The 27,466-nt window shown below is 34.8% G+C and overlaps 2 protein-coding genes across 2 annotated transcripts; both read right to left on the reverse strand.

The window, feature by feature from the left end:
* Window positions 1–1,643: 1,643 nt before the first annotated feature.
* On the reverse strand, window positions 1,644–3,380 carry LOC127794663 (uncharacterized). Its single transcript, XM_052325909.1, has 3 exons — window positions 2,150–3,380; window positions 1,844–2,048; window positions 1,644–1,755 (listed from the first exon to the last, which is right to left on the reverse strand). Exons 1-3 carry the CDS (start codon window positions 3,378–3,380, stop codon window positions 1,644–1,646), a joined length of 1,548 nt encoding a protein of 515 aa, XP_052181869.1.
* Window positions 3,381–20,670: 17,290 nt separating this feature from the next.
* On the reverse strand, window positions 20,671–21,285 carry LOC127794664 (secreted RxLR effector protein 161-like). The gene has a single exon (XM_052325910.1). The coding sequence runs from the start codon at window positions 21,283–21,285 to the stop codon at window positions 20,671–20,673; it is 615 nt and encodes a 204-aa protein (XP_052181870.1).
* Between the last annotated feature and the right edge of the window lie 6,181 nt (window positions 21,286–27,466).

Below are 27,466 nucleotides of genomic sequence, written 5' to 3' on the forward strand. Positions count from 1 at the left end.
GTGTACGAGTGCAGTTGTAGTCCAAATTTAAATTTATATTTTTTGGATGAGTCCATGTGGTCCACTGAGAGATTTATTTATGACAAAATAAAAGGAATGTCATACACACGCACACGCATTTAGATGAATTGGCAACAAGATTTTTTATGAATTTTTTAGATAACAGATACTAGGAAATATAGTAAGGCAGAAGTTGAAATAAACACTAAATGTAAGGATATGAAATTGGATAGCACTTGAGTTAAGACAATTTCAGCACCAACCCGTTGATTCCCAATTTTTAGCAGAAAAGATTAGCAACATTAATTTAATTTAAGATATAAGGGTTTTTTATTAAATGCAATTAGAGATGATGATAGTTCTAGTTTAAGCAATCCCCATATATGATATGTGGGATTCTAATTTAAGCAATTACCATAAATTCAATTGTAATTAATACACAAAATAACTAAATTAATCATCCGGGTTTGGGTATGATAGCGTTTTCAGTTCTAGTAACTCTCATACATGGCATTAAAGCTTTAAGTTAGGCTTACGCTCCAATTCAATCATAGTGATTTTCAATAATTATTACACACTCATACTGAAATTTAATTTAATGTCACTCATTTTAAGCGCAGCTTTCTTTGGGAATTATTGGCATTGGACACTGTCCTTGTTTTAACCCAAAATTGGATTTAGTTACTCATCTCCATTTAAAAGTTAATTGACAAGAATTTAAATGACAGGAATTAAAATATTAGAAATTAACCGATCATTTAGGTGGTGGATAATAAAATAACAGAATTAAAATTATAGAAATTTAAAGGTATAAATTAATCGGCCATTTAGGAGGTGGATAATAAAGTAACAATAAATGACATAAAAATTCAAGATAAAAAAGAAAGAAAGTAAGATCACAAGAGAAAATAATAGAGAAAATAAGAAAGAACAAAAGCAATTCTCAAAGAGAGAATTCTAAGAAAACAACTAAGATTTGATTCAAGAATAATAATCACCCTTACAAATGCAATCAAGTGAGCTATTTATAGCCCATAAGATGCAATAAAAACCACACAATTTCAATTATTCAATTAAATATAATTATATCTAATGGGCACTCACACACTTAAAGTTAAATGGATTTTAGCTAAAATACACATATAATAAAGCACTCATAAAAAAATATTTAAAAATAAAAAAATAAATTTCTACAATTAGATTTTTGGTCTTCATTAGGATTAAAAAATGCTTGGGCCTTCTCCAAATGATGTCTTCCATGAGCTTTCTCAAATTGGGCCTTAAACATGTGTTGGGCCTTGGGCCTTCAATTTAATGGCATGTGTTGGGTTTTAATTCTTCATTGGTTGGGTTTGAATTCTTCATTCTTCAATCCAATTTGAGTCTTCAAATCCACCTTTTTCATGCCTACAAGCAAGCAATTGAGTGTTATTAAATTATATATTATGTATATATTTATATGATATATTATATGATATATTATATACTTATATATTATATAGATGCTCCACGCATGCACTCCATTGAGTATATGTATTATGTTATAATATATATATATATTACACATAACTATTCAATTAAACCAATTTAAAATCAAAATGGGGGTTATAATTATAACAAAATTTTACAAAATTAACCACTAATCACTCATCAATGTCAAGTTCGCCTTCTTCCTCTTCTTCTAATATCCAAAACTCAGGTTTGTCGATTGATTCATAATCAATAGGGTCATAAGATCTTTTGTCAACTTTAGACCTATAAAAAGTAAAAACAATCACTAAATCAATGTTTGAAAATAAGAACAAATAAAATAAATAAATTATTGTATAAAATGGTTTCGTACCTATTTTGTAAACGCAAATTGTAATGAACATATACCAAGTCATTGAGCCTTTGATGTTCTAATCTGTTTCTCTTTTTAGTATGTATATGCTCAAACACACTCCAATTGCGTTCACATCCAGACGAAGAAGATTTTTGACTAAGAATTCTTATTGCCAACTTTTGCAAAGTTGGAGCACCATAACCAAATATCTTCCACCAATCATCTAAATAAACAAACACAAATCAATAGAATGCATTAGATAATAGATATCAAATTACAAGTTTGATAAGTAAATTTTAAATAACAAGTTTAATTTATGCTTACCGGGTCTAATAGTCCTGCAACTTGTAATAGCCAAATCTTGTGAAAAACCTTGCTCTTTATCTCGAAAAAATGGAATCTCATAAACTAGTTTTTGCTTCTTGTAAAGTTTCTTCTTGTCAATTACATCCAAAACTCCTCTCATAATTTCTAGCTTTTTGCAAGAATTTTCTTGATCATATTGAAAAACTAGATTGAACCAATATGCTACAGCATGAAGATCATGGCGTAACATTCTATCCCATCGTCCCTTGATCAATGCAGTATAAGGCTTGTACAAAGTCTTCCTTCCTTTGAATAAATTTTTTATCCCTTTACGAGCCCTATACATTCCATCATAAACATACCCTAATGATGGTTTTTCATTAGAATCACAAATGCACAAAAGGCGTATCAAAGGTGTCATTATTCTGACAAAGATCAAGCTATTGTTCCAAAATCTTTCATCTAAAACAATTTGCTTAACTTCTCTACCTTTTGGCATCTTAAGAAATTTTTTATAGGCATCACTTAGCACCAAAGCTTGCAAGTGATATTTGTGATCATGTAAACTCTTCAATGCAATAAGTGTTGTGGCAAAACGAGTAGCTCCTAGATGAACTATCTCTTTCCAACCAGGCCTCATCCTCAACCAATTCAAGGTCCATTTGTGATTGTAGATGAAAACAGTGACCATTGAAGCTAAAGTAGCAACATTTTTCACATCATTCATCTTTGACATATCTTTCATAATCAAATTGATACAATGAGCAGCACATGGAGACCATCGAATAGTAGGATATCTCTCTGAAAATTTCCTCCCAGCAACTTTATAATTTGCACCATTGTCTGTCACCATATGAACCACATTGTTTGGACCAACAAACTCAAGAATCTCTGCAAAAAAATTACCTAATGTTTTAGCATCCGTTATGAAATTTGAGGCATTAACAGACTTGATGAATGATAGGCCCTTTGAACAATACACCAAAAAGTTAATCAATGGCCTTTGCCTAGTTTCTATCCATCCATCACCCATAATTGTGCATCCGACTTCAGCCCAATGTGATCGAAAAGAATCAATAATTAGCTTTGTCTTCGCATCCCTCAATAAATTAACACGCAATGCATGATAATTAGGAGCCTTGTATCCATGACCCATACTAGTTATTTTGTCAACTACTTTATGAAAATATGGAGAATTCACTGCATTTGTTGGAATACAAGCATCATAAAACCGTAAAGCAATTGCCATGTCAGTGTCATGCCATCTTTCTTTACTTTGCACACAAGCCTTAATGGAAGGTTGTTTAGAATCTTGAACTCCATACTTGAAAAATGATGTCATCTCTCTAGTTTTTCTCTTTCCTTTGGAGGATGCAGAACTACCACTTTTAAACTTTAGTTGTAAAATGTTGGATCTCTTCAATCTCATCATCATCATCAAATTGAGGCCCACTCTTCTTTTCCTTTGCCTTTTGCAAGTTTTCTTGTAATGACCCTTGAATCAAAAACCTCACATCTCCTGGAACTTTTTTACAAGAGTCAACATTTCCCTTCATTCTAGCTAGATGTTGCTTCATTCTATTAATGCCTCCTCCTGCATTTTATTTTTGACAAAAAGTACATATTAAGACCTTATTTCCTTCAGAATGTTTTGCTTCAGTAACATATCTCCATGCTATGTCTTTTTTATGTCTAATAGTTGCTCCTTGACTAAGAGTATATTGATCTGAGGACTGCTCTTCACTATTTGGAGTTGATCTTCAGTTAACAGTTTCCATTTACTATAAACAAATAAAAACACAAACAATTACACACATTACAACTAATATTACACAAACAAATTAATTAATGGGGAAAATCGCAATGAAACTAGTAACAAAATTCATAATTCATAAACAAAGAAAATAGTTACAACAAATAGCAAACTTTAATTACAGTTTAAGAAAATTCCACGCAATTGAAGGATGATTCAAACTTTAATTACAGTTTGAGTAACTCTAATTGTAACATAAATGTGGAGGATGATTCCACGCAAAAAAATTATCACGAACCCAAGAGAAGCCAACAGAGGTTTTTTTCGAAGAAGGTAGAAGAAGGAAAAACTAAAATATTACATAAAATCTCATCCCTAACCATACTTATATTACATAAAATCTTAGCCCAAGTAACTGTAAATTTCGAGAAGCCAACAGAGGTTTTTTTCGAAGAAGGTAGATGAAGGAAAAACTAAAATATTACATAAAATCTCAGCCCCAACCATACTTATATTGCATAAAATCTCAGCCCAAGTAACTGTAAATTTTTAAAAAGAAAAAGAAAAAGACAAATGAACCAGATTAACCTCTTGAATGAGAAGCATGAGCAGCAACAAGGTGTGACGGTGAGAGAAGGAGTGTGGTGAAGTGTGGCAGCGAGGTGTAGAATCTGTATATGTGTAGCAGCAATGGAACCAAGAAGAAAAATATTCAGAGGAAGAGCTGCAAAAGGCCAAAGCAGCAAGAAATGAGAAAGGTAAAGTGATTAACCCTAGCTAGCCTAAGTACCAACCAAAATAATTAAAAAATCAGGGTTAACCCGATTTTCAGTTTTGACCTGGTTCATCGAGTTATCCCAATTTTGACCAGTTTAAACGAAGCTCAACCATATACATATAACCGAACCGGATGGCAGACCGGTTCCCGGTTGAACCCGCCGATTTGGTCTAGTTTTTAAAACATTGATATTAAGGCATAAAATGTGTTATGAAGTGGGCTTTGACCAAGGGTTTGTAGCCCCAAAGGAAGTGATGGGTTGAATAATTTCATAAGCCTAGCATGGATGGGCTTTTGAGTGGGCTTGGGCCATAAATAAAAGTGGGCCTTTGCATAATTATGTGTGTGTGAATTGTGTGTAAAAGTGGTGATTAAAGAAAAATGGGATATGAAAATGAAAATAAAGGCAATAGTCTAAAATGGGCTTAATAACAAAGTGTTGTGTGTGTGAGTGTAAGGGACAAATATGGAAAAGTTGGGCAAAGTGGTTGGGTAGGTGGCTGGCAGGAGGGCTTGCCATGCCCTCTTGCTTCTTCTTCAATTTTTCTTTTTCTTCCTCTCTCTCTTCTTGGTGCTCTCGGCAGCCTCTCCCTTTTTCTCCTTCTTTTTCATCATCATCATCTTCTTTCATTCTTCTCTTCTCTTAGTGGAGAATAAAGCTTCAAATGGAGGGTCTTCATCATCTTCTTGGTCTCTCCATCTAAAGGAAAGCATCCATATTCATTTCTCCTATTTTTAATGCAAGATCATATTTTTATGATTAGCTAAGTTGATATTTTCATATCTCCAAATGATGTTTTGAAAACTTGAGTTAAATGGTTTGTCTCCATCTTTTCTTAAATGTGGGTTTCTTTCAAAGAGCTCATTGGGTCTTGTTGTTTGGATCTGTATGGGGCTTGTTCTTCCCTATCTTTCATTCATGGAATGGCAACTTGGGGGTTAGGGGATTAGCCATGGGTGGTTTTGGGTGTTTGGTATTCATTTTGTGCATTGTTGGTTGCGTTGGGTCGATTTGTTGGTGCTGAAGCTGGGTTCTTTGGGCATTTTTCTCCTTTTTTGGCTAAGTCAACTCGTCTAGGAGATCAAGTCGACTCGGTTTTGGGCAAGTCGACTTGGCTGTGGCTTGACTACACTGCGCGTACTTCGTTTTTTTAGCCATAACTTTTGATCTAGAACTCAGATTTGCTATCTGTTTGAAGTGTCATAAACTAGGCTTCGAGGCTTCGATTTGATATATAATATCATATAATTTGGATATGTTTTGAGTCAGTTAAGACTTTCCCAAATCTATATTAACCATAACGAGTTTGTTTGGGGAAGTTGTTGTAAGGACCCGCTCCCGAAAGTCCCGTAAACACAGGAGTTCCAAGAGGAAGCCCTCACGGAAAAGATACAGATGCAAACTTCAACAAAACATCTCAAATGAGATTTTCATTAATATACACAACGGAAGCAAAAATCTTATAGTATACATTCTTTGATGACAACATTAGGGCTCACATGCCCGCCCACACAAAAACACCATGTCTAGCATAGCAAGACAATATCCTTCCTGGACTCAAAACAAGACAAAACGTCCAAGAATCTTTCGGTTAGGGTGCCTCTGTACACAAAATCTAACATAGGGAGAACTAAGCTTGGTCCCACCCTCAACTGCTTTTCCACGCTTACCTGGAATGATGTAAAGAAAGAGTGAGTCACAAGACTCAGCAAGTGTATATAAAAAAGGATAACAGGGCTGATAGCTGACTCACCCATAAATATACCCACCCATGATATGTATCGCATATCAAACCATGCCATGTACCACGATGACAAATCATAACGTAAATGCATCAATGCACACACATAGTCCTTGGGGTCCACATAAGACAAGACACACATTGGCCCTCAAGTCCCGCATACAAACCTGTTGTAACCCGATATAGGCTACTATAGACTTCTGAGGTATACACCAGATCATTCCTCGAAGTCTAAAAGTACATCCGTGGAGTATACACCAGATCATTCTCTACGGGTACACCCGTGGAGTATACACCAGATCATTCCCCACCGGGCCCAAACAACTTCCACATCCAAAGACTCCCAAGGTATACACCAGATCATTCCCCAAAGTCCCATATCCTCAACATTTAATGCAACAAATAAAGAAATGCACGGCTTATGCAACATAAACGTGATGTTAAGGCCCCCATAAACCAAACATCAGGCCATGCTACGCCCACATAAGTGAAGGATCATCACGAGGATACATAGCATGCAACGGAAGCGTTTTTAAATAAAAACTTTCCTCGTATTGATTAGAGTCTAGGAAACTTACTTTTCCTTCGGATTACCGGATGGAATGAAGCGATAGGAGGAGGATGGGCGGGAGCTTCTTCTCGTGGTGGAGATGACGGCTGTCCTACAATCCTTCGGCTCCTTCGCATCAGAACTTGAACGTTCTCTTAATCTTCCAAGGTATGACTCAAACTCGTGGCCTCTCTTTTGGTGAAGAAGAGTAAAAGAAAAAACCTTAGGTGAAAAACAACCAAGGAGAGAATATATATAGGGAGAACCCTAGGGTTAAAACCCTAGTGGGCCAAGTTCATTTAATTAATTTTCTAATTGGGTTAGCCCAATTAATTAATTAAAAAACTAATTAACTATTATTTTATTCTAACCCAATTAATTATGGACCATTCTGAATAAAATAATTCTCTCTCAATGTAATTCACCCAACAAGCCAAATGTATTAAATAATACATGAGTTATATCGAGCTACCCCGGGGACCAAAAGACAAATTATTCACGGCTACTAAAATGACCAAAATATCCCTGCTACCTAGTAGCTATATTTTGTCATTCTAAGTGTTCCAACTATCACCATATGGTAACACTGACCCCACGAATAATTTTACATATGCAATGTCTTTGACCTACTAGTGTAATGACAAAAATACCCCTCTGCGTAACACCCATCATTTAGAAAGGAATAATGTACTAACACCTCTCTAAATGATTTCTACCATCCTTAGATCACTAGTCCAATAATCCATGACTACTCGAATATACTTGCTTATCACTGGGAGCTACCCAGAAGCACACACTCTTAAGTCACGTTCCCAAGGCCCTGGATTATTTGATTATTCTTGGACAATCACAAGGGGGTGAATCACAGAAACTATCTTGTATTAGTCTGTCTTAGCTAATTAGAAACCATACTCCCAACTCAAAAGGTTATTGATCTTTGATAGACCTCACCTATAGTGAATCTAAGAATATAGCTCTAGGTTCACTAGACCACCAACTAATACTCAAGTATTAGAGTACTCGTCCACGTAGTAGCAGTGATAGACTAGCTCCATGATAATTAGTACTTTGTCATTAGCTTCTATCACAGGTCCACTCTACGCATTTCAAATGCGCTTGTACAATTAGAGTAAACGGACTGTTTACTGGCTAAGGCAAGCCATCCTCCATTAGGATCTATTGCACAATGATCTTATCATGATAGAATACCCAGTTCTATCAAAAGATCAAGAGTAATATTTTCTTGCTTATTAAGTACCCATGATTCATGCCTAACTGTGAAGAACGACCCATCACATGAATCACTTACTTAATAGCATGGACACTTTTCCAACAATTAAATGCAAATAATATATGTGCCATAAACTGACTAAAAGAAACATCATTACCATAAATTAAACAAAACGTGTCTTTAGGGCATACATTTCCAACAATAAGAACTCACACATACACATGCTTTATGTGTCCATGCTCACCTATAATACATAGGTCGGTACTCACAATCCAACCATGTCATGCCAATGCTCACGCCACCACTGAACACAAAACATGATCCCATATGTATGCAAACCCATAGCCCAATGTCCCAATGCATCACCATGCAATGTGTAATAATAAATAAATCAAAATATAACACCACCCCAAATAGAAACCATCTAGAACCTACCCCGATAAGGTTCAACATCATTCCACAAAGAAATGTAGGGAGAAATAGCCCTACTTGGCTAGCAAATACAAATTGCATCAACAATTCTCAGGGAATATTTTCTATCCTCATAAAGAATTACATCTAAAAGCATTATAATCTAGCCTATCAGTGAATCTCATCATACTCCAATGATGCCCCAAAATAAACTATTTATCTCCCGAACATTGGGGTAAAGCAAATCGCTTAAACGAAAGAACTCCATATTCCATGCCAAGATTGGCTGAGTTGCTACGGCCTCAAACATATTCAAATGACCCAAGATACATTCTAAAACAAATCTTAATAAGCCTATTTTGTTGTAAAAAAATGGATTTCAAGTTGGACAATACCATAAATAGTTATGCCTCAAACACCAAAGCATTATTGGATTGGAATTGAAGATTTCAATTTCTAGCTTCTAATTCATTGGGATTCAACTCATCCAATTTTTGTCCAAATACCTACAAATTATATACCAAATCGATTCTTATCGAGTCTAGTTTATGAAACTTCAAACGGTTCATCAATCGGATATCTACACAAAAAGTTATGGCCAAAATAGTATAGGGTGCGCAGTGTAGTCTACCGCGGGAGTCGACTTTGACACCAGGACAGTCGACTTTCGAGGCACAGTCGACTCCGACGTCGTCTCAGGCGACCTAACCAAGAGAAAACCTTGGGGAGTCGACTTCTAGACCCTCCCAGTCGACTCCCTGAGCCTAGAAACCCCAACAGACGAACCAAAAAACCCCCAAAACCATCCCAAAGCTTATCACAATCTTTCCAAACTCCAAATACATCACTCCTATGAAAAGATGAAATAAAAGAAAACCTCATTTCAGCCATAATCCCAATTTTTCATGGTTCCACCCAAAATTATACAAAACGCACTCAACTAGATTTTATACAAAACCCACAATATGACAACCAAACTTTCAGGAACATCCCTTGAAAATTAGAAGTTCTAAAGACACTATAACAACCACGAGACACATATTCTCATTCCATATGACAACAAGGAGAATCTTACACCGAAATACCAAGAGGAACTAAAATCTCACATACAATGGAGGAAGAGGAGAATAGAACTTGCCTTGTGGATTTTGCTAGCCCCACTAAGCTTCCAAGCCACACAAGATACTATCTTTTGCTCCCAAAGCTTCAAATCTATGGAGAGAGAGAGAAATCCCAAGAGGAGAAGAAGGGATGTTGAAGAAGAAAGGAAGAAAGAAGAAAATGAAGAAGAAGGAGAAATAAAGAAGGAAGAGTGGCTCACGCCACCACCACCTCCTCCCTTTTTATTCTTTCCCCCATTTACCCATTTGTCCCTTAAGTTTAGCTCTTATTCCCTCCATGTCCCTTAGTCATCTAAGTAAATGCAAATATCCTATAATTCATTTAAATAAATCCTCTTGATATAAATACATAATTCTTTTCTTTTCCATTTCTCATATAATATCTTACACACATACATTGCAAAGTCGTGGGTCCCTTTTCGTCAAAGTCAAATCCCTGACTTTTCCACCATTTTACCTTCTGAGCCAAACTAACTAAAAACAGCACATATAATCCTTCAAAAATAATGGCTCAAACAAAGCAAATATTTTATTCCCATAGTTAACACCCGGATCCGCTAACGGGTCGTTACAATTGTTAAGTAATGTTTTTGGTTGGCATGTCCACGAAAATCTCTTATCTTGTGTGATGCATTGTTATCATTATCTTTGCACCTCTTATTATTATTATTTTATCGCGGTGGCTAAGTTCCGCAAGTGTGAGATGATAAGGAGTTAATTTTTCTAAATCTTAATAAATTATATCCATATTTTTTATCTTATATTAATGTTTAATTTGAATAATTATGCACATTATGTACTATTTTCAGGATGATATGAAGAAATTGACATTTGCCGAGTAATTGAAGATGTTAAGGAGTCAATTGGATGGCCAACGTTACTACTCAAAATCTAATGCAAATGGATCAACTATTCAATAGAGTCCAACCAAAGAAGGCCCAAGTATTTTAATTCCAAGGAAGGTCCAAATCCAACATAAAGAAGTCCTAAAACCCAATTTGTAAAAATCTATTTTTTATTTTTAAATATTTATTTTATGAGTATTTCTTTAGGTGTGTCTTTTAGCTAAAATTCATTTAATTTTAGGTGTGTATTTTAGTTAAAATTCATTTAACTTTAGGTGTGTATTTTAGCTAAAATTCATTTAACTTTAGGTGTGTGAGTGCCCATGTAATGACCCTAAATTAGATCTAAGTGTTTTCAATATTTAATTTTAACTCAAGGGCATTCTAAATGTGGGTCGAAGTAGTTTAACAATTTATTTTGATGGCATAAAATGATTTTGTATTAATATAAAATTTTCTTGGTGCATGTAATCATGAATTTAAGAGTATGGGTCTAATTTTTAAGAATTTGGGAAATTAATGTTTTGGACTCCATTTAAATAGTTAAATGAGTTCATGGGTTTATCAGGTGGGTTAAATAAATTGTTGGGTTGGGCTTGGGCCCAATGATAAAAGAGATTTAAATTTTATTATGTGAAAAAAAAGAAGAAAAGGAATTAAAATAAAAATAATTGCCAAATGTCAAAAACGTCCCAAAAAGCTTGTTTGTTACAAAAAAAAAAAGAAAAATAAGGGGCAAATCAGTCTTTTGGGGGGGCGGGTAGAACAGTGTAGTCTAGCAGCCTTTTCTGCTGTGTCTTTTATTTTATGCACAGACCATATCCTACTTTTCAGCGCCTATAATATACCCATGTTGCCCACTGTTGCATTGCTTCTTCTTCTTCACTCGTTGCTGTGTGTTTTCTATTGCTGGTGGAGTTTTTACACTTCATCAGGCAAGTTCCTCTATTCATAATAGTTATTGTTGTCTCGTTGTGGCTGCAAGTTCTTACGCAGCCTCTTTAACTTTCAGCAAGTTTTCTTACACTATTTTTCCAAGTTGTTAATCTCCATCATTAGCCTATGTTCCAAACTCGCTATATATATATATATACACGTATCAGCATGTTTATTCATTATGGAGTTCTTATTCAGCCAGGAATGTCCCTATGTAGATATATAAGTATACATTTCTCTATACCAGTGAGTTCCTTCTTCACATATGATTGTCCATATATATATATACATATATTGTGTTGCACGCAGTGAATGTTGGTCTATAGATTATAAATTATGAAACATTGTGCTGCAACTTTCCGGTCAATTTTGGGTCTCGTTGTGGTCTCCAATGGAGTCTCATTTCACCTTGAGTTTCCCTTCTGTGAATGGTATTTTTTTTGGTAGATGAAGATTGGCCGGCTATCGAACCGCTCCAGAAATAGAGATCTATGTTTGCATCTCTTCTCTAGTTTGCAGCAAAGTGCACCCTAGGTCATCTCTCACAAGGAGCCTCACTTTCTTCTACCAACAAAGGAGAACCAACATAACCAATAACAGTTTGTTTGGGGGGGGGTTTTGACAGAAAACTAATTGGCAAAACAGAAAGATGAAGATGGATGAAAAATCAATAAGAGGAGTGCAACCGGCTGTGTATTTGTCTCCTATGTGAAATCTTCCTTGTCCACTCTATATATCTTGGTTTGCTAGATGCTTTGATCTCCGGAAAACAAACTCAAAGCATCCCCAACAACCGTCCAAGGATTAGAATGATTGGAAATAACAAAATGAATGCAGAAATCTCTTGCAAACAAAATGCAACCATTCACTCTCTATTCAACCTATCCGGACCTATGCAAGAACAACCGTTCAAGCACACAATATTCATTTCCGAGATGTTATACCAACCGGCTATAACATTCTGTTCTCTTAAGCATTTAACAGAAAGTGAAACCATGCAAGTTCACACAAACCTGCCATGAACTCCATGCATTCACAAATCTGCTCAAACTAAACCAAATAGAAATGAATAAGAAACAAACAACAAACCAGATTCTTGTAGCTCATCCGGGACTCAAATTCCACATGGATTCAAGACACACAACCGGTTACAAAGTGTTCTAGCCTATCATTACGGAAAGGAAAACAAAATGGAACAAAAGATGTAAAAAAACAGGAAAGTGCTACAACAACAAAAACGGGCAGAATCCTCTCTATTTTCTCCTCTCTATCTATATGATCATCCCCTGAAAATTAATGCTAAGAGGCCTTAAATACATGGCCAAGAAAGGAAAGGCTAGGGAGGCTAGGGTTGGGCCTAGCCCAACAGAAAACAAGTGAGCCCAAGTCTGCTCCTTTATTGTAGGCCCAAGCTCCTTTAGTTGGCCCAAGCTCCTTTAGTTGAGCCACTTCTCTAGCCCATCCAATATTCCCTAAAGCCTGGATCCATAGAGTAGAGGTAAGATAGAAAATAGTGTAAGGACAATTTGAAACATAATAAAATAGAAACAATCAAATATCAGCAAAAATTGCTTCAAATGGCCTAATAAGAATGAGGTGAAATGCCAAAATATGGTATAAATATGCATGCTATCAAAGATACGAGGATTTGCTCATTTTCGTATCTGTATAAGCTGGTCATCCGATGCCATAACCCCAAGCTTATTGAACCCATCCGATATAAGACCCAGCTTGCTCCATTTATATATTCCCCCATGCCTTTTTGAATCTTACATATATATATATATACATACACACGTTCGGCCATGGATGCCCTGTTCCAAGCAAAACCCATATATATAAACAGAAATGACTCCCTAGTTCAGTCGAGCAAAACCCATATATATGTATGTATATATATATAAACGAACAGTTTCATTGTTTGATCTAGCCGAGTAACACTGATATATAAATATATATATATATATATACATTTTCAGCCATTTGGGTCCCTTGTTCCAGCCGAACAACCAGTGTCCATATATATATATACACGTATATACGTTACTTAGTTGCCCCATTCCAGCTAGCCCATTTATATATATATATGCATATATACCTATATATATAAACGTGAAAGGGTGGCTGGATGGGAGCTCTTTCCCCTTACTAATACATCTGACTACCCCCTGGCCATATTCCATCCACCCATCTATAGGTTCATATATGCACCAGTAGAGAGAGAGAGTGAGGGCTTTAAAACCCATGAGAAAATAAATTATTAGATTTTATTTTATTCTAATGTAAGATAATTTTCTCATATTGTAAAGGTAGACTTTTAGTACAAAAGCCTTCTCCCTCTTTCTTTAATTATACTTATGTATATATATATATTTGTATACGCATGTTTAGCACTCATTTAGTCTTTGTTTTGTTTTAATATCTTTACATGCTATCAAATATGTAAACCCACTTTGAGCGCAAGCCACCCAAATAAAATAATATAAATATATATATTTATGTATACATATGTAAGCACCCATTGTATTTTTCCATGGTAGAACTTATCTATTAAATGATTTTGAATATACCCAAATTGATTAGAATTCATTTCAAAACTTTCCTTATTTATTTATTTATTTATTTTACTTTATATTTTTTTGTCATTAGTAATGGTTAATAAATTAAATGTGCATGTGTAAAGATCAATAGAGCTAATTTGCTTGATGTGGTTCTTTTAGCTGCATGGTAACTCAAATCATAAATTTGAGACTATTCGTGAAAATGTACTTGTCATCAATACGTGATATTAAATTATGTGGATACTTAGTTATGCATTTGAGAGCAAGGCATCAAGGGTGGTAACCTTGCGTGATTTCATAAATGGCATGTCAAAATAAGATGTATATGCTATTATTATTAAACTTTGCGCACCTATTATTTTGCGCGGAGGGAAATGTACCCTAGAGCACCTGGCGCGGGACGAGGCGGCCATAGCCCGGCAGGTTGGCTCCATATTATTTATGAATTTTTATTTACATGAATGCACTTTAGCATGTGTGGATTGATGGCTTGCGAGCCTACGAGAGTTGATTCTAACACTTAATTTTATATGCACTTTTGCATAGTAATATATGGTGACATGATGCATTTAAATTGAAATTCATAAAGTCATAAATTACGAATGTTGTATAAAATTGTCTATTTCTTGATTACTCTTTTGGTGTCATCATATTCTTGATTCATGTTCTCTATTCATTGTTTCTCAAACTTGCTGAGCCTTGTGGTTCTCTTGATCTTCCTTGCCATTCCAGGTAAAGGGAAGCCCGTTTTCGAGGGCGAGTCCAGTGGGATTAAGGCCCAGGAATAGTGGTGTACGGAGACGTGTCCTAATTTGAAGATCCTATTTAGCATTTTGGTCAGGCTTGAGATGAAATGATTTTTATTTTCTTAGTTAACATTAGAGCCTCTTAATTATTTTGTATGGCCTTTAAGCCCCAAATTTATGAGATATTGGAAGTGTAATTGAACCTTAATTTAGTTTTCGCTGCTAGTAATGAATTGAGTTGTTTGTTTTATTATGGTTTGTTCTGTATCATCTCTGTGATGACCTCCTTTCGAATATCATATGCTAGTAGGAATATTCGAGAGTGAGACCTTACAGCCCATTAGATATAATTATGTCTAGTTGAATAATTGAAATTGTGTTGTTTGTATTGCATTTTGTGGGCTATAAATAGCTCACTTGGTTGCATTTGTAAGAGGTGATTATTATTCTTGAATAAAAGCTTAGTTATTTTCTTAGATTTTTTCTTTGAGAATTGCTCTTGTTCTCTCTTATTTTCTCTATTATCTTCTCTTGTGATCTTACTTTCTTTCTTTTTTCTCTTGAATTCTTATGTTATTTATTGTTACTTTATTATCCACCGTCTAAATGGCCGATTAATTTCTGTTTTTAAATTTCTGCAATTTTAATTCACGTCTTTTTATTATCCACCACCTAAATGGCCAATTAATTTCTACTATTTTAATTCCTGTCATTCAAATTATGTTATTTAAATTACGCCATTAAATTCTTGTCAATTAACTTTCAAATAGAGATGAGTAGCTAAATCCAATCTTGGGTTAAGGCAAGGACAATGTCCAATGCCAATGATTCCCAAAGAAAGCTGCGCTTTAAATGAGTGACATTAATTTAAATTTCAATATGGGTGTGTAGTAATTATTGAGAAATCACTAGGTTTGGATTGGAGAGTAAGCCTAACTTAGAGCTTTCATGTCATGTATGAGAGTTACTAGAATTGGAAACGCTATCATACCCAAACCCGGATGATTAATTTAGTTGTTTTGTATATTAATTGCAATTGGATTTATGGTAGTTGCTTAAACTAGAATCTCAAATATCATGTATATATGGGGATTGCTTATACTAGAACTATCATTATCTCTAATTACATTTAATAACAAACCCTCATATCTGAAATTAAATTAATATTGCTAATCTTTTCTGCTAAAAATTGGGGATCAGCGAGTTGGTGCTGAAATTGTCTTAACTCAAGTGCTATCCAATTTCATATTTTCACATTCAGTGTTGATTTCAATTTCTGCTTTGCTTTATTTCCTAGTATTCGTTATCTGAAAATCCATAAAAAAATCTTGTTGCCAATTCGTCCAAATGCATTTGTGTGTGTGACATTCTTTTTCTTTTGCTATAAATAAATCTCTCAGTGGACGACTTGGACCCATCCAGAAAATACAAATTTAAATTTGGACTACAACTGCACTCATACACCTACGAGTATAAACCTCTCACCAAAATAAAGAAAAAAATATAAAAGTTTTATTGTGTTTTAATTGTAGGGTGAGAGTGTAGCCATGAGATGGGATATCCCATTAAGCGCCTGGCGCAAGTGAGGTGGCCATAAACCCAGCAGGTGATGCTCCTGCCACTGTGGTGGCTGATGGATTTTGATATATAAGTATGCATTCTAGTCATGGATGTGGAGGCCTAAAGGGCCAATGTGGCGCATGTATTTCTATCATTATATAAAATTGCATGAGCATGAATTGGTGGCTTCTTGTGCTATGAGTCGCGTATGAAAAAAAATGGGTATTTTGCCATTAGGCAAATTGTGCGAATATTACTCTGAGTTTCATGGGTGCCTTGTTGTTAAGTAAGGAGATACCAATTATTAAGGTATTTATAATGTAGAAGGCATGATTAAACGCTTTGTTCTAAATGTTGGGTAGTGGTCTTCCATTGATTCCTATCTTATGCATGCCTTCATGTAGTGATTTTATCATCATCTCATTTTTCTATTCATATGCTTGCTGAGCCTTGTGGCTCACTTGTTGCTTGTTGTCATTCCAGGTAAGGGAAAATCTATAGTAGAAGGGGAGTCTAGTGGGGTTTGAAGTTGAGTTCAGTCGTGTACAGAGATCTCTCCCGACCTAAAGATTTTTGGGACTTGTGAGAAGGCTCAGTGTTGAAGGTTATTTCTTTTGTATGTTTATGGGCCCTTTGTTTATTTTGAGAATTGTATGGCTTGTAAGCCTAAAGAAATGTTGTAAGAAAGATTGTTGCTCCTAGTAAAAATGAGCCCGTTTATAATATGATGTTTTTTTTGGTTATTTTTGCTTCTGTATTCCATTTTGGAAGAACTCTCTTTCGAATATCCTATGCTAGCGGGTATATCTGGAAGCGGGCCCTGAAAACATTTGTATTCGAGTATTTAAAATTTTAATCGAGTAATATATGATATGTACTCGAGTAAATAGCATTTTGTACTCAAGTAAGTTATAAATGTAATCAATTACAAAATTGATATAGTCGAGTAAAGATCAAACTTAATTGATTAAACACAAATTTTTACTTGAGTAATATATGTCTGAATTTAAAATTTATAATCGTTACATCTCATTTAATGCAATTTGTTTCTACTTTTTAGAACATTAAATGATCTTCAAACAACTTATACACAAAATATGATATTCTAATTGATTTTTTTTATGTTTTGTAGAGACAAAATATGGCAGTTAAGACACAAAAAAAAGGAACATTCTCTTTATTAAAGTACAACTCAGCTAGAGCATTCAATACCATAAGACTACAAAAAGAGTTGGATATTAGAAGAAAATACCTTCGAATTTTAAGAGCTTTCAAGCAAAAATCTTGTTGGTCGCACTCATTCAAAAAGGAGAGATTGAGCTTACCTTAACATATTTGTATCTCCTTGTATAACCAAGAGAAGAGTGTATGATCCTGTTGATCTTATACCTTTTCTTGAAACTTCTTTTCACATTTCTAAATTCTATTTGTGAATTTGTAAAGGTTAGGCCTTACCCTTGTAAAAGGCACTGGTTGTAGTTGATTTTATTTAAAAGCCATTGTCTGTAAAGGTTTATAGCTGAAACTATTTCAAAAGTTATCCAAGTAAGTTGGTTTGACTAAATCCCTGGTGAGGAACCAAGGTAGTGGACTAAGCAGTAAGCCGAACTACTATATATCTTTGTGTGTTGCATTTTTTAATTTTTTCTTCTGATTTAAGTCCTTATTTTTAAGGGTGAAAAAGGCTTAATTCACCTCCTCTTAAGTTAAAAAACTCTTCAAACTGTATTAGAGCAGATCTTATCTACAGGTTTAACAAACCTCGAGGAAAGATCAAATGACCAACAACACATCAAGCAACTCATTCCAAGAGAGCTAATCCTGCAACAAGCCACCATTATTTGATGGTAACAATTATATGTATACTAGAAGAATAGAATGAAGACATTCATTCTTTCAAGGGATGTGGACGCCTGGAGAATTATCGTATGTGGGTCCAACATGCCAACTGTAGTAGATGGGAACCCAATCATTCCAAAGCCAAAAGAAGACTAGAATGACCATGACATGAGGATGATCAAGTTTAATGCGACAACCAAGAATATGCTAGAATACGTACTTAGTCTAGAAAAGTACAATAGGGTTTTAACATGAGAGATAGCAAATGAGATATGGGACAATCTTGAGGTAACTCATAAAGGAACTTCTTAGATAAAGAGGTCCAAGATTAGAATGTTTAAACATGATTATGTATTATTTTTAATGTAACCTGATGAAACTATAAAAGATATGTATACTAGGTTGAATAATATAGTATCTAACCTAAAGAACTTAGGAAAACCAATTTTGAATGAAAATATTGTTGAGAAAATTTTACAATGTCGAGCTCATGAATGACATCCTAAAGTCACTCCCACACAAGAAGTACAAGACTTAGAAAAACTATCTTTGGATGAATTGTTAGGATCTCTAATAACTCATGAATTGAGTTTGAGAAGGAAAGAGAAAAAATCATGTAATAAAAATAAAAGAATAGTCTTGAAAGTTTCAAAAAATGATGGATGTGAATCTAAATCTAGTGATTTGGAAGAGCTCATAAACTTGTAAAAGAATAAAAAGGATAATAAGGAGAGTTGGATGTTGATATTTAGAGAAGTGAATACCAACTAATTTTTACCTCAGTTGTGTGGATTTTATAATGAATTTCCATGGACTCATCGAATGAAATGCACCTAAGGAGACGTCTCCTTGCTAGCTGATTTCTTGATAAGGATATGGATTCCTTGATGTGAGCCCATGATAGCTGCAATAAATTGAGATAATGATTATAATATGTGTTGTTGTTAGCTATTTAAATTAAATTTCAACATTGGATGATTTCAGTTATTTGAGATGGGAATTATGAATTTTGATAAGGTTTCCCTATATTTTGAATGAATTGGGAACCATCTTCTAACTTTATCTCGAGTAGGTATCCGAAAACATCCATTTCAATTGTGAGATAACATAGTAAAAGATTAGTCAAGTAACTTAAAAAGTAAAGTTTGAAGTGTGGTTATGAGAATATCTCAACGCCTTTAGATTCCTTCAAAATAATTAAATTCAATTCAAGTTTTATCGATTTTCTTCAGAATCTATAAAAAGGTTAGTGTGTATGGGTTGGACCTTATCAAATTTTCACATATCAAAATTTTGATACGTGTAGGTTTTATACAACCTGATTTCTCGGCCAAACACAGATTAAGCGCGATACACAATAAACCAAAGTTTAAACAGAAAAGTATAAATGCAAGACACAGCGATATACGTGTTCGGATCAATAGATCCTACTCACGGCAGAGGCTCCGCCTCTAGTCAATCCACTAGATCTCAAGTTTACAAACGATTACAAGACCATAAACAGTAAAATAGAAACAGTATTGCAATACAACTGAAAACAGAAACGAAAATAACAAGATCAAGGTAGATCTGTTCTATACCGATCTCACGATCAAGGCAAAGATCTGTTCTATCAGTTTACAACCTCTCACGCCTCAGGCGTTCCAAAAAACAAATAGAGATTTAAGCAATAGCCGTTCTTACTGTCAGATCTTACCATGGAAGCAACCAAAGAATCGAATGAAACATAGATCAGAACGAAGGATTCACGAATGGTGTCTCGCTTCAAGAATCGCCGACTTAGGGTTTTCAGAGAGAGAGCACAAGACGAAGTATCAGAAAGTTCTGGAAATTAGGGCATCGAGCTGCTCTTATATAGCAATGCCAATCATGGGCTAAACAGTAATGGACTCGGCCAGCAGCACACAAGGCAACACGGATGGGCTCGGCCCAAATAACATCAACAGCCCAAATAACATGCAGTTGATATATATTGATAACATATATATATAACAGTATATAATGAGACATTAATATTTAAATGAGACAAGTATAATAAAATACATCTCAGCAACATGTAACAGCATGCCAGAAATCTGAAAAGGAAAACATTTTGAATCACATAATATCAACAAATTCCACCTTGATTCAAGAATGGATTAAAAATTTAGTGGATGTTGACTAGAGACCCCTGCATATCTTCCACAGCTACGTTGGAAGAATATTGAGCAAGTCCAAAGCCTGCTCAAACTTTACTATAGGAACAGATTTAGTTAGGATATCTGCAGGATTTATCAAGGTAGAAATTTTTTCTATTTTTACCTGACCTTTAGCTATAATATCTCTAACAAAATGAAGGCGCACATCTATGTGCTTAGTTCTCTCATGGAAGGCACTGTTCTTTGAGAGATGTATTGCGCTTTGGGAATCACAATAAATTTTAGGAATTTGGTTACCTAAACCTAATTCTCTAACTATTCCCTGCAACTAGATGGCTTCTTTCATAGCTTCTGTTAATGCTACATATTCTGCCTCAGTGGTTGATAATGCCACTATGTGTTGGAGATTTGCTTTCCAACTTATCAAGTTTCCACCCAAAGTGAAAACATATCCTGATAAGGATCTTCTCTTATCCAAATCAGCTGCAAAATCAGAATCACAGAAACCCTTAATGCTGCTGGAATTTTCAGCATTTGATCCAAAAACTAAACCCTTATTCACTGACCCCTTTAAATACCTAAGGACCCACTTAACAGCTGACCAATGTTCCTTAGATGGATTGCACATGAATCTACTTACTAGGCTAACCCCATAGGCTATATCAGGCCTGGTACTTATCATGGCATACATAAGGCTTCCCACTGCATTGGAGTAGGGAACCTTCTTCATGTAGTCAGCTTCTTCTTTAGGTAAGTTTCCTTTTACAGCTTGGAGCTTAAAATGAGGAGGTATGGGGGTTGAAACAGGTTTGCAGCCTTCCATATCAAAGAGGCTTATTACTTTCTTTAAATAGCCAGATTGGGACAGAGACAAAGTACCCCTTTTTCTATCTCTAGTGATATCTATCCCTAAAATACGCCTAGCTGCTTCTAGAGGTTTCATTTCAAATTCTGATTTTAATGCTTGAGTTAACCTATCTATTTCTCCCTTCTCTTTACATGCAATAAGCATATCATCAACATATATAAGGAGATATATAAACAGTTTTTCTTTAAGCTGTTTATAATAGACGCAGTGGTCAAAGTTACACCTAGTGTAATTTTCTTTGAGCATAAACTCATCAAATCTCCTATACCACTGTCTAGGAGATTGCTTTAAACCATATAAGGATTTTTGTAACAAGCAGACCTTATTCTCCCTTCCCTTTTCTATGAAACCTATAGGCTGGTCCATATATATTTTCTCTTCTAGGTTTCCATGAAGGAAAGCAGTCTTAACATCTAATTGCTCAAGCTCTAGATTATTTAAGGCTACTAAGGCTAAAACTAATCTTATAGAAGTATGCTTCACTACAGGTGAGAATACTTCATGGTAGTCTATGCCTTCTCTTTGAGAGAAACCCTTGGCAACTACCCTAGCCTCGAATCTGGGTGGTTCTACACCTGGGATACCTGGTTTTCTTTTAAATATCCATTTACAACCTATAACTTTCTAGTCTTTAGGTTTATTTACAAGAATCCAGGTTTTATTCTTTTGGAGAGATTCCATCTCTTCCTTCATTGCCTTTAACCAGTTAGTTTTATACTTACTGGAACAAGCTTCTTGATAACTAAGAGGCTCTTCATGCTCTATTGAGTCTCCAATGTTAAGAGCATAGGCAATCACATCAGCATGAGCATACCTAGAAGGAGGTTTAATTTCCCTTCTTACCCTATCCCTAGATAAGACATAATCATCCAATTCTGGAATGAGTTCAGCTGAGTTTTCATTATCCTCACTCTCTATTTCAGTTTCAGTAAAATCTTGTGAGCTAGACTCTTAATGGCTATCATGGTTAGTCTCTACTATATTCTCATTATTTTTATCTCTTTCCACCTCAAGTTGAAATTTATCAGCTTGATCTTCCTTAGCATTTTCCACCTTATTTGGGGTATAGTATTCTGATTCTTTGAATACTACATCCCGGCTGATAACAGTTTTCTTTTCATCAATCAGCCATAATTTGTATCCTTTTACCCCTTGAGGGTATCCCAAGAATACATCCTTCTTGGCTCTAGGGTCTAACTTCCCTTCTTTCTTATGGACATAAGCTATACATCCAAAAGGTCTAAGATGGTTAAGAGATGGGATTTTCCCACTCCATAGCTGCTCAGGAGTTCTAAATTCTATGGCGGAGGAAGGAGATATGTTTATGAGATAACAAGCAGTTGAAACTGCTTCAGCCCAAAATTTCTTGGGCAAGTTTGAATCCTTTAAGAAACATCTAACTTTGTTTAGGATGGTTCTATTCATGCGTTCAGCAACTCCATTTTGCTGAGGTGTTTCACTGCAAGTTCTATGTCTTGCAATGCCTACTTGTGTGCAGTAATTGGAGAATTCTTGATTACAGAATTCCAGGTCATTATCTATTCTAAGGGTCTTTATTTTCTTGCCTGATTGCAATTCTACATAAGTTTTCCATTCCTTAAATTTAGCAAAAGCTTCACTCTTATACTTAAGGAAATAGACCCAAACCTTCCTGGAATAGTCATCTATAAAGGAAAGAAAATATTGGGCACTAGAAAGGGAGCTAGGGACTTGGGGAGATCCCCAAAAATCAGAATGAACATACTCTAGAACATCTTTGGACTTATGTGTTGCAGAAGCAAACTGCAACCTGTGAGACTTGCCTAAGGCACATGTCTCACAAAAGTCTAGGTTTCCAATCTTCCTGGAATCTAGGATTCCTTGCTTACTTAATTCTAGAAGACCTTTCATTCCTATATGACCTAGCCTCCTATGCCACAACACAGTGTCATCTATTTCAGAAGATGAAACTGCAGCACACCCAGAGATTGACTCTCCTTGAAGGACATACAGTCCTTGCTTGCGGATTCCCTTAAGAACTACCATGGATCCTTTAAACACCTTGAGGACCCCATTTTCAGACTTATAAGACCCCCCATTAGAATCTAACATACCTAGAGCAATGAGATTTCTTCTAAGGTTTGGCACATACCTCACATTGTCTAAAGTCCTATATGTTCCATCCTACATTTTAAACCTAACTGACCCTAAACCGGTTACATTGCAGGATTGATTATTGCCCATTAGGACTTTGCCACCTTCTATATGCTGGAAGTTGAGCAACCAGTCTTTCCTAGGTGTCATGTGAAAAGTGCAACCTGAATCTAAAATCCACTCATTATCTATGGTATGTTCTGTTATAATTAAGCCTTCTGCACTATCATATCCATCAGAAATATTTGCTGCATCCTGATTACTTGGGTTTTCATTTTCTAAATCTTTCTTTCTCTTATAGCAGTTCTTTCTTATATGACCCTCTTTCTTACAATACCAGCAGGTTCTTGTTTTTGAGGATCCTCTACTTGTTCCTCTTGACTTAGAGTTTGACCTTGTTTTACTCCTACCCCTTGAATTCCCTTTGCCTTTGCTCTTAGATTTCTTATCCCAATTACCCTTTACATTTAAGCCTTCTGCACTATTTATTTTCTTGTCTTTCTTCTCATCTTCAAGATCCCTAGATCTTAAGGCAGACACTACATCCTCTAAGGATAAAGAAGTTCTACCATACTGCATTGCAGTCCTTAAATCTCTATATGATTCAGGCAAGGCATTTAGAAGAATTACAGCTTGATTTTCTTCTGAGATACACTCATCTATGTTTTCTAGACCTATTACAATGACATTAAAGTCATCTAGGTTTTCTTCTAGAGTTTTAGAGGTATTCATTTTAAAACCAAACAGTCTTCCTTTTAAGAAAATCTTACTTGTTAAAGACTTAGTCATATATAGAGATTCTAACTTATTCCACACCTTTAAAGCAGTCCTTTCCTTATTTACTTGTCTAAGGACTTTATCTGAAAGATTTAAGATTATTAGACTGTAAGCTAACCTATCCATTTTTCGCATTTCAGGAGTAGAAGGAGATTCTATTTTATCCTTCTCACCTGCAAAAGGTTCATCCAGTGCTTCAGAGCACTGGTTTTGAATCAATACTGCAGTCATTTTCTTTTGCCATAATGAGAAATCACCACTACCATCAAACTTATCTAATTCATACTTAGATGGAGCCATTATATGGACAGTAAAAACAGAATGGTAATATCAGGGAATATTTGAAATTAATTGATACTTTATCAAGCAGGAGAAAAAAAATAGGAACAGGTAGGTAAGAGAGACAGATAAGATATAAATCTTATTCAAGATCAAGAAAGTACAGCTTGAATTAGAGCATGCAGTACAAATCTAACAGACTAAGATTCGACCAGTTTTGATACATACAAAGTTAGGGTAAGAAAAAATTATGAGATCTGAAAAAAAAAAAAACCCTAAGATTTGAAGTTCTTACCAGATCTGAGGATTTACCTTTCGGATCTGTGACAGTCTGACCGGGATCTTAGAACCTCGTGGCTCTGATACCACTTGTAGGTTTTATACAACCTGATTTCTCGGCCAAACACAGATTAAGCGCGATACACAATAAACCAAAGTTTAAACAGAAAAGTATAAATGCAAGACACAGCGATATACGTGTTCGGATCAATAGATCCTACTCACGGCAGAGGCTCCGCCTCTAGTCAATCCACTAGATCTCAAGTTTACAAACGATTACAAGACCATAAACAGTAAAATAGAAACAGTATTGCAATACAACTGAAAACAGAAACGAAAATAACAAGATCAAGGTAGATCTGTTCTATACCGATCTCACGATCAAGGCAAAGATCTGTTCTATCAGTTTACAACCTCTCACGCCTCAGGCGTTCCAAAAAATAAATAGAGATTTAAGCAATAGCCGTTCTTACCGTCAGATCTTACCATGGAAGCAACCAAAGAATCGAATGAAACATAGATCAGAACGAAGGATTCACGAATGGTGTCTCGCTTCAAGAATCGCCGACTTAGGGTTTTCAGAGAGAGAGCACAAGACGAAGTATCAGAAAGTTCTGGAAATTAGGGCATCGAGCTGCTCTTATATAGCAATGTCAATCATGGGCTAAACAGTAATGGACTCGGCCAGCAGCACACAAGGCAACACGGATGGGCTCGGCCCAAATAACATCAACAGCCCAAATAACATGCAGCTGATATATATTGATAACATATATATATATAACAGCATATAATGAGACATTAATATTTAAATGAGACAAGTATAATAAAATACATCTCAGCAACATGTAACAGCATGCCAGAAATCTGAAAAGGAAAAACATTTTGAATCACATAATATCAACAATACGTATAATAAAATTGTATTGTTATTGAGGATTATTAGTTCAAGAAATAAAAATAAAAATAAAATTATATATAGAAACGACTATGTTCATAAGTTATACTAAAAATTTTGTTAATTAATCAATATGTTCATAAGTTATCTTCAATGCTTAATTTGATAAGACGTAATTCCACGTGGATTTTTAACTAAATTTATTAACAAAATAATGTGAGAATTACATAAAAAAAAAGAAAAAAAAAACTGAATTGAAGCTCAATGAATGCTGGGTCCGTTAAGGAAGAAGAGGTTGCTGTGATTGAGGGTCCGCTGCCTCGAATACTGTTTGTGGTGCAACTGCAGCCACGAGAAGGCCCGCCAGTCGCCAGAAATGAATTAAAAATGTCGTACTGAATGGGAAGATAAGGCCATGCAATGGAGAAGTCATTGATTGTCCGCAGTGCGTGGTGGGAGAAAATAATCATGAGGGGAGAGACAGCTGCTTATGTCGCTGTCACGTTATAAATTTAGGTAGCAATCCTGTACTCACTTAACGCTCGCCTAAAATATATGAAAATAATTTACTACGCCCAATTACCTCACGTACATACATATATGAAAATAAATTTACAATTTTTAAAGTATTATTATAATATCTTTTAATGTCATATTTTTTTTATTGAGTAACGTTGTAAATAAATTACAATTTAAAAATATTTTATGAAGAATGAATTTGACTTATTGCTTGGGTAGACATTATTTATATTGCTCAACATGAATGTGGACATCAACTTAAAACTAACAAATTATGATAAGTAATTGTTGAAATTCACACTCACATTTTCACAGTTACTATCGGCAATACTCGTGAATTCATTATTCTGTGTGCCATCAAAAGAATACTAAGGTGATATGGGTCATCCAACTTAAAAGGATTGAAAAAAAAAGTAACATGAGACACGCAATACAACTTGTCAAATGAGTTAAGTTAGTTCAGAGAAATAATTTGAGAAATACATTACCTATTATGTAATGTTTGGCAAGTCCTTTTATTGTTAGGGATGAGTATTCAGTTATAACCAAATCGAATCGCTAGATTTTAGCTAACTGAACCGAACTAAACTTAAGGATATAACTGAAACGACTTGATACACTAATCAAAATCGAACTAATCGATTTGGACTTTGAACTAACCGAATTGAAAATTGAATAAAAAACATAGCTCGAAAACCAAACAGAACCGGACCGATTATAAACAAAAAAATCGATTTAACCAACAATACTTAGAGTAAGAGTATATACTTCTGTTGAACCTAATCACACATTTACCAAAGAGAAACAATTAATCCATCACCATCCCTTCTAAACTCAAAATCAATATTATAATTTTAACATATTTTCAACAGAAACCTAGGGCACACATCTTCCAAGAATCAAAGACGAAGGAAACTGAAAAATCCTATCATATCCTATAATCCCATAACATATTAAAGCAGCATAGTCAGCCAAAATATTTTGTCAATTGTCAATCAATGGTAAATTTTTTTCCCTTCAAAACTTGCATCAAATCAAAGGTAGTGATTAATTAATTATTAATTTTATTTTAATAATTATATTATAGTCTTGAAAGTGTGATATCTTAACAAATCCATAAAAAATTATTTAAGGTAGTCAAATGCTTGAGTTTTTTAATGTTAATTAATATTTAAGATATCACATTTTCAAGACTAGAAGAAATTAAAATTCATATTTTCAAAAAAAAAATTATCATTGAAAAACCAATGCATTAAAAAACTCATTCTTCATCACATTTAAGAGTTTTAATTTATATTTATAAAATTTATAAATCATATCCTATCCTTCCTATATAATATATTAAAGTAAAATAGTCAGCTAAAGTATTTT

Source organism: Diospyros lotus, chromosome 2 (genome assembly GCF_014633365.1).
Source record: "Diospyros lotus cultivar Yz01 chromosome 2, ASM1463336v1, whole genome shotgun sequence".
Lineage (NCBI taxonomy): Eukaryota > Viridiplantae > Streptophyta > Magnoliopsida > Ericales > Ebenaceae > Diospyros > Diospyros lotus.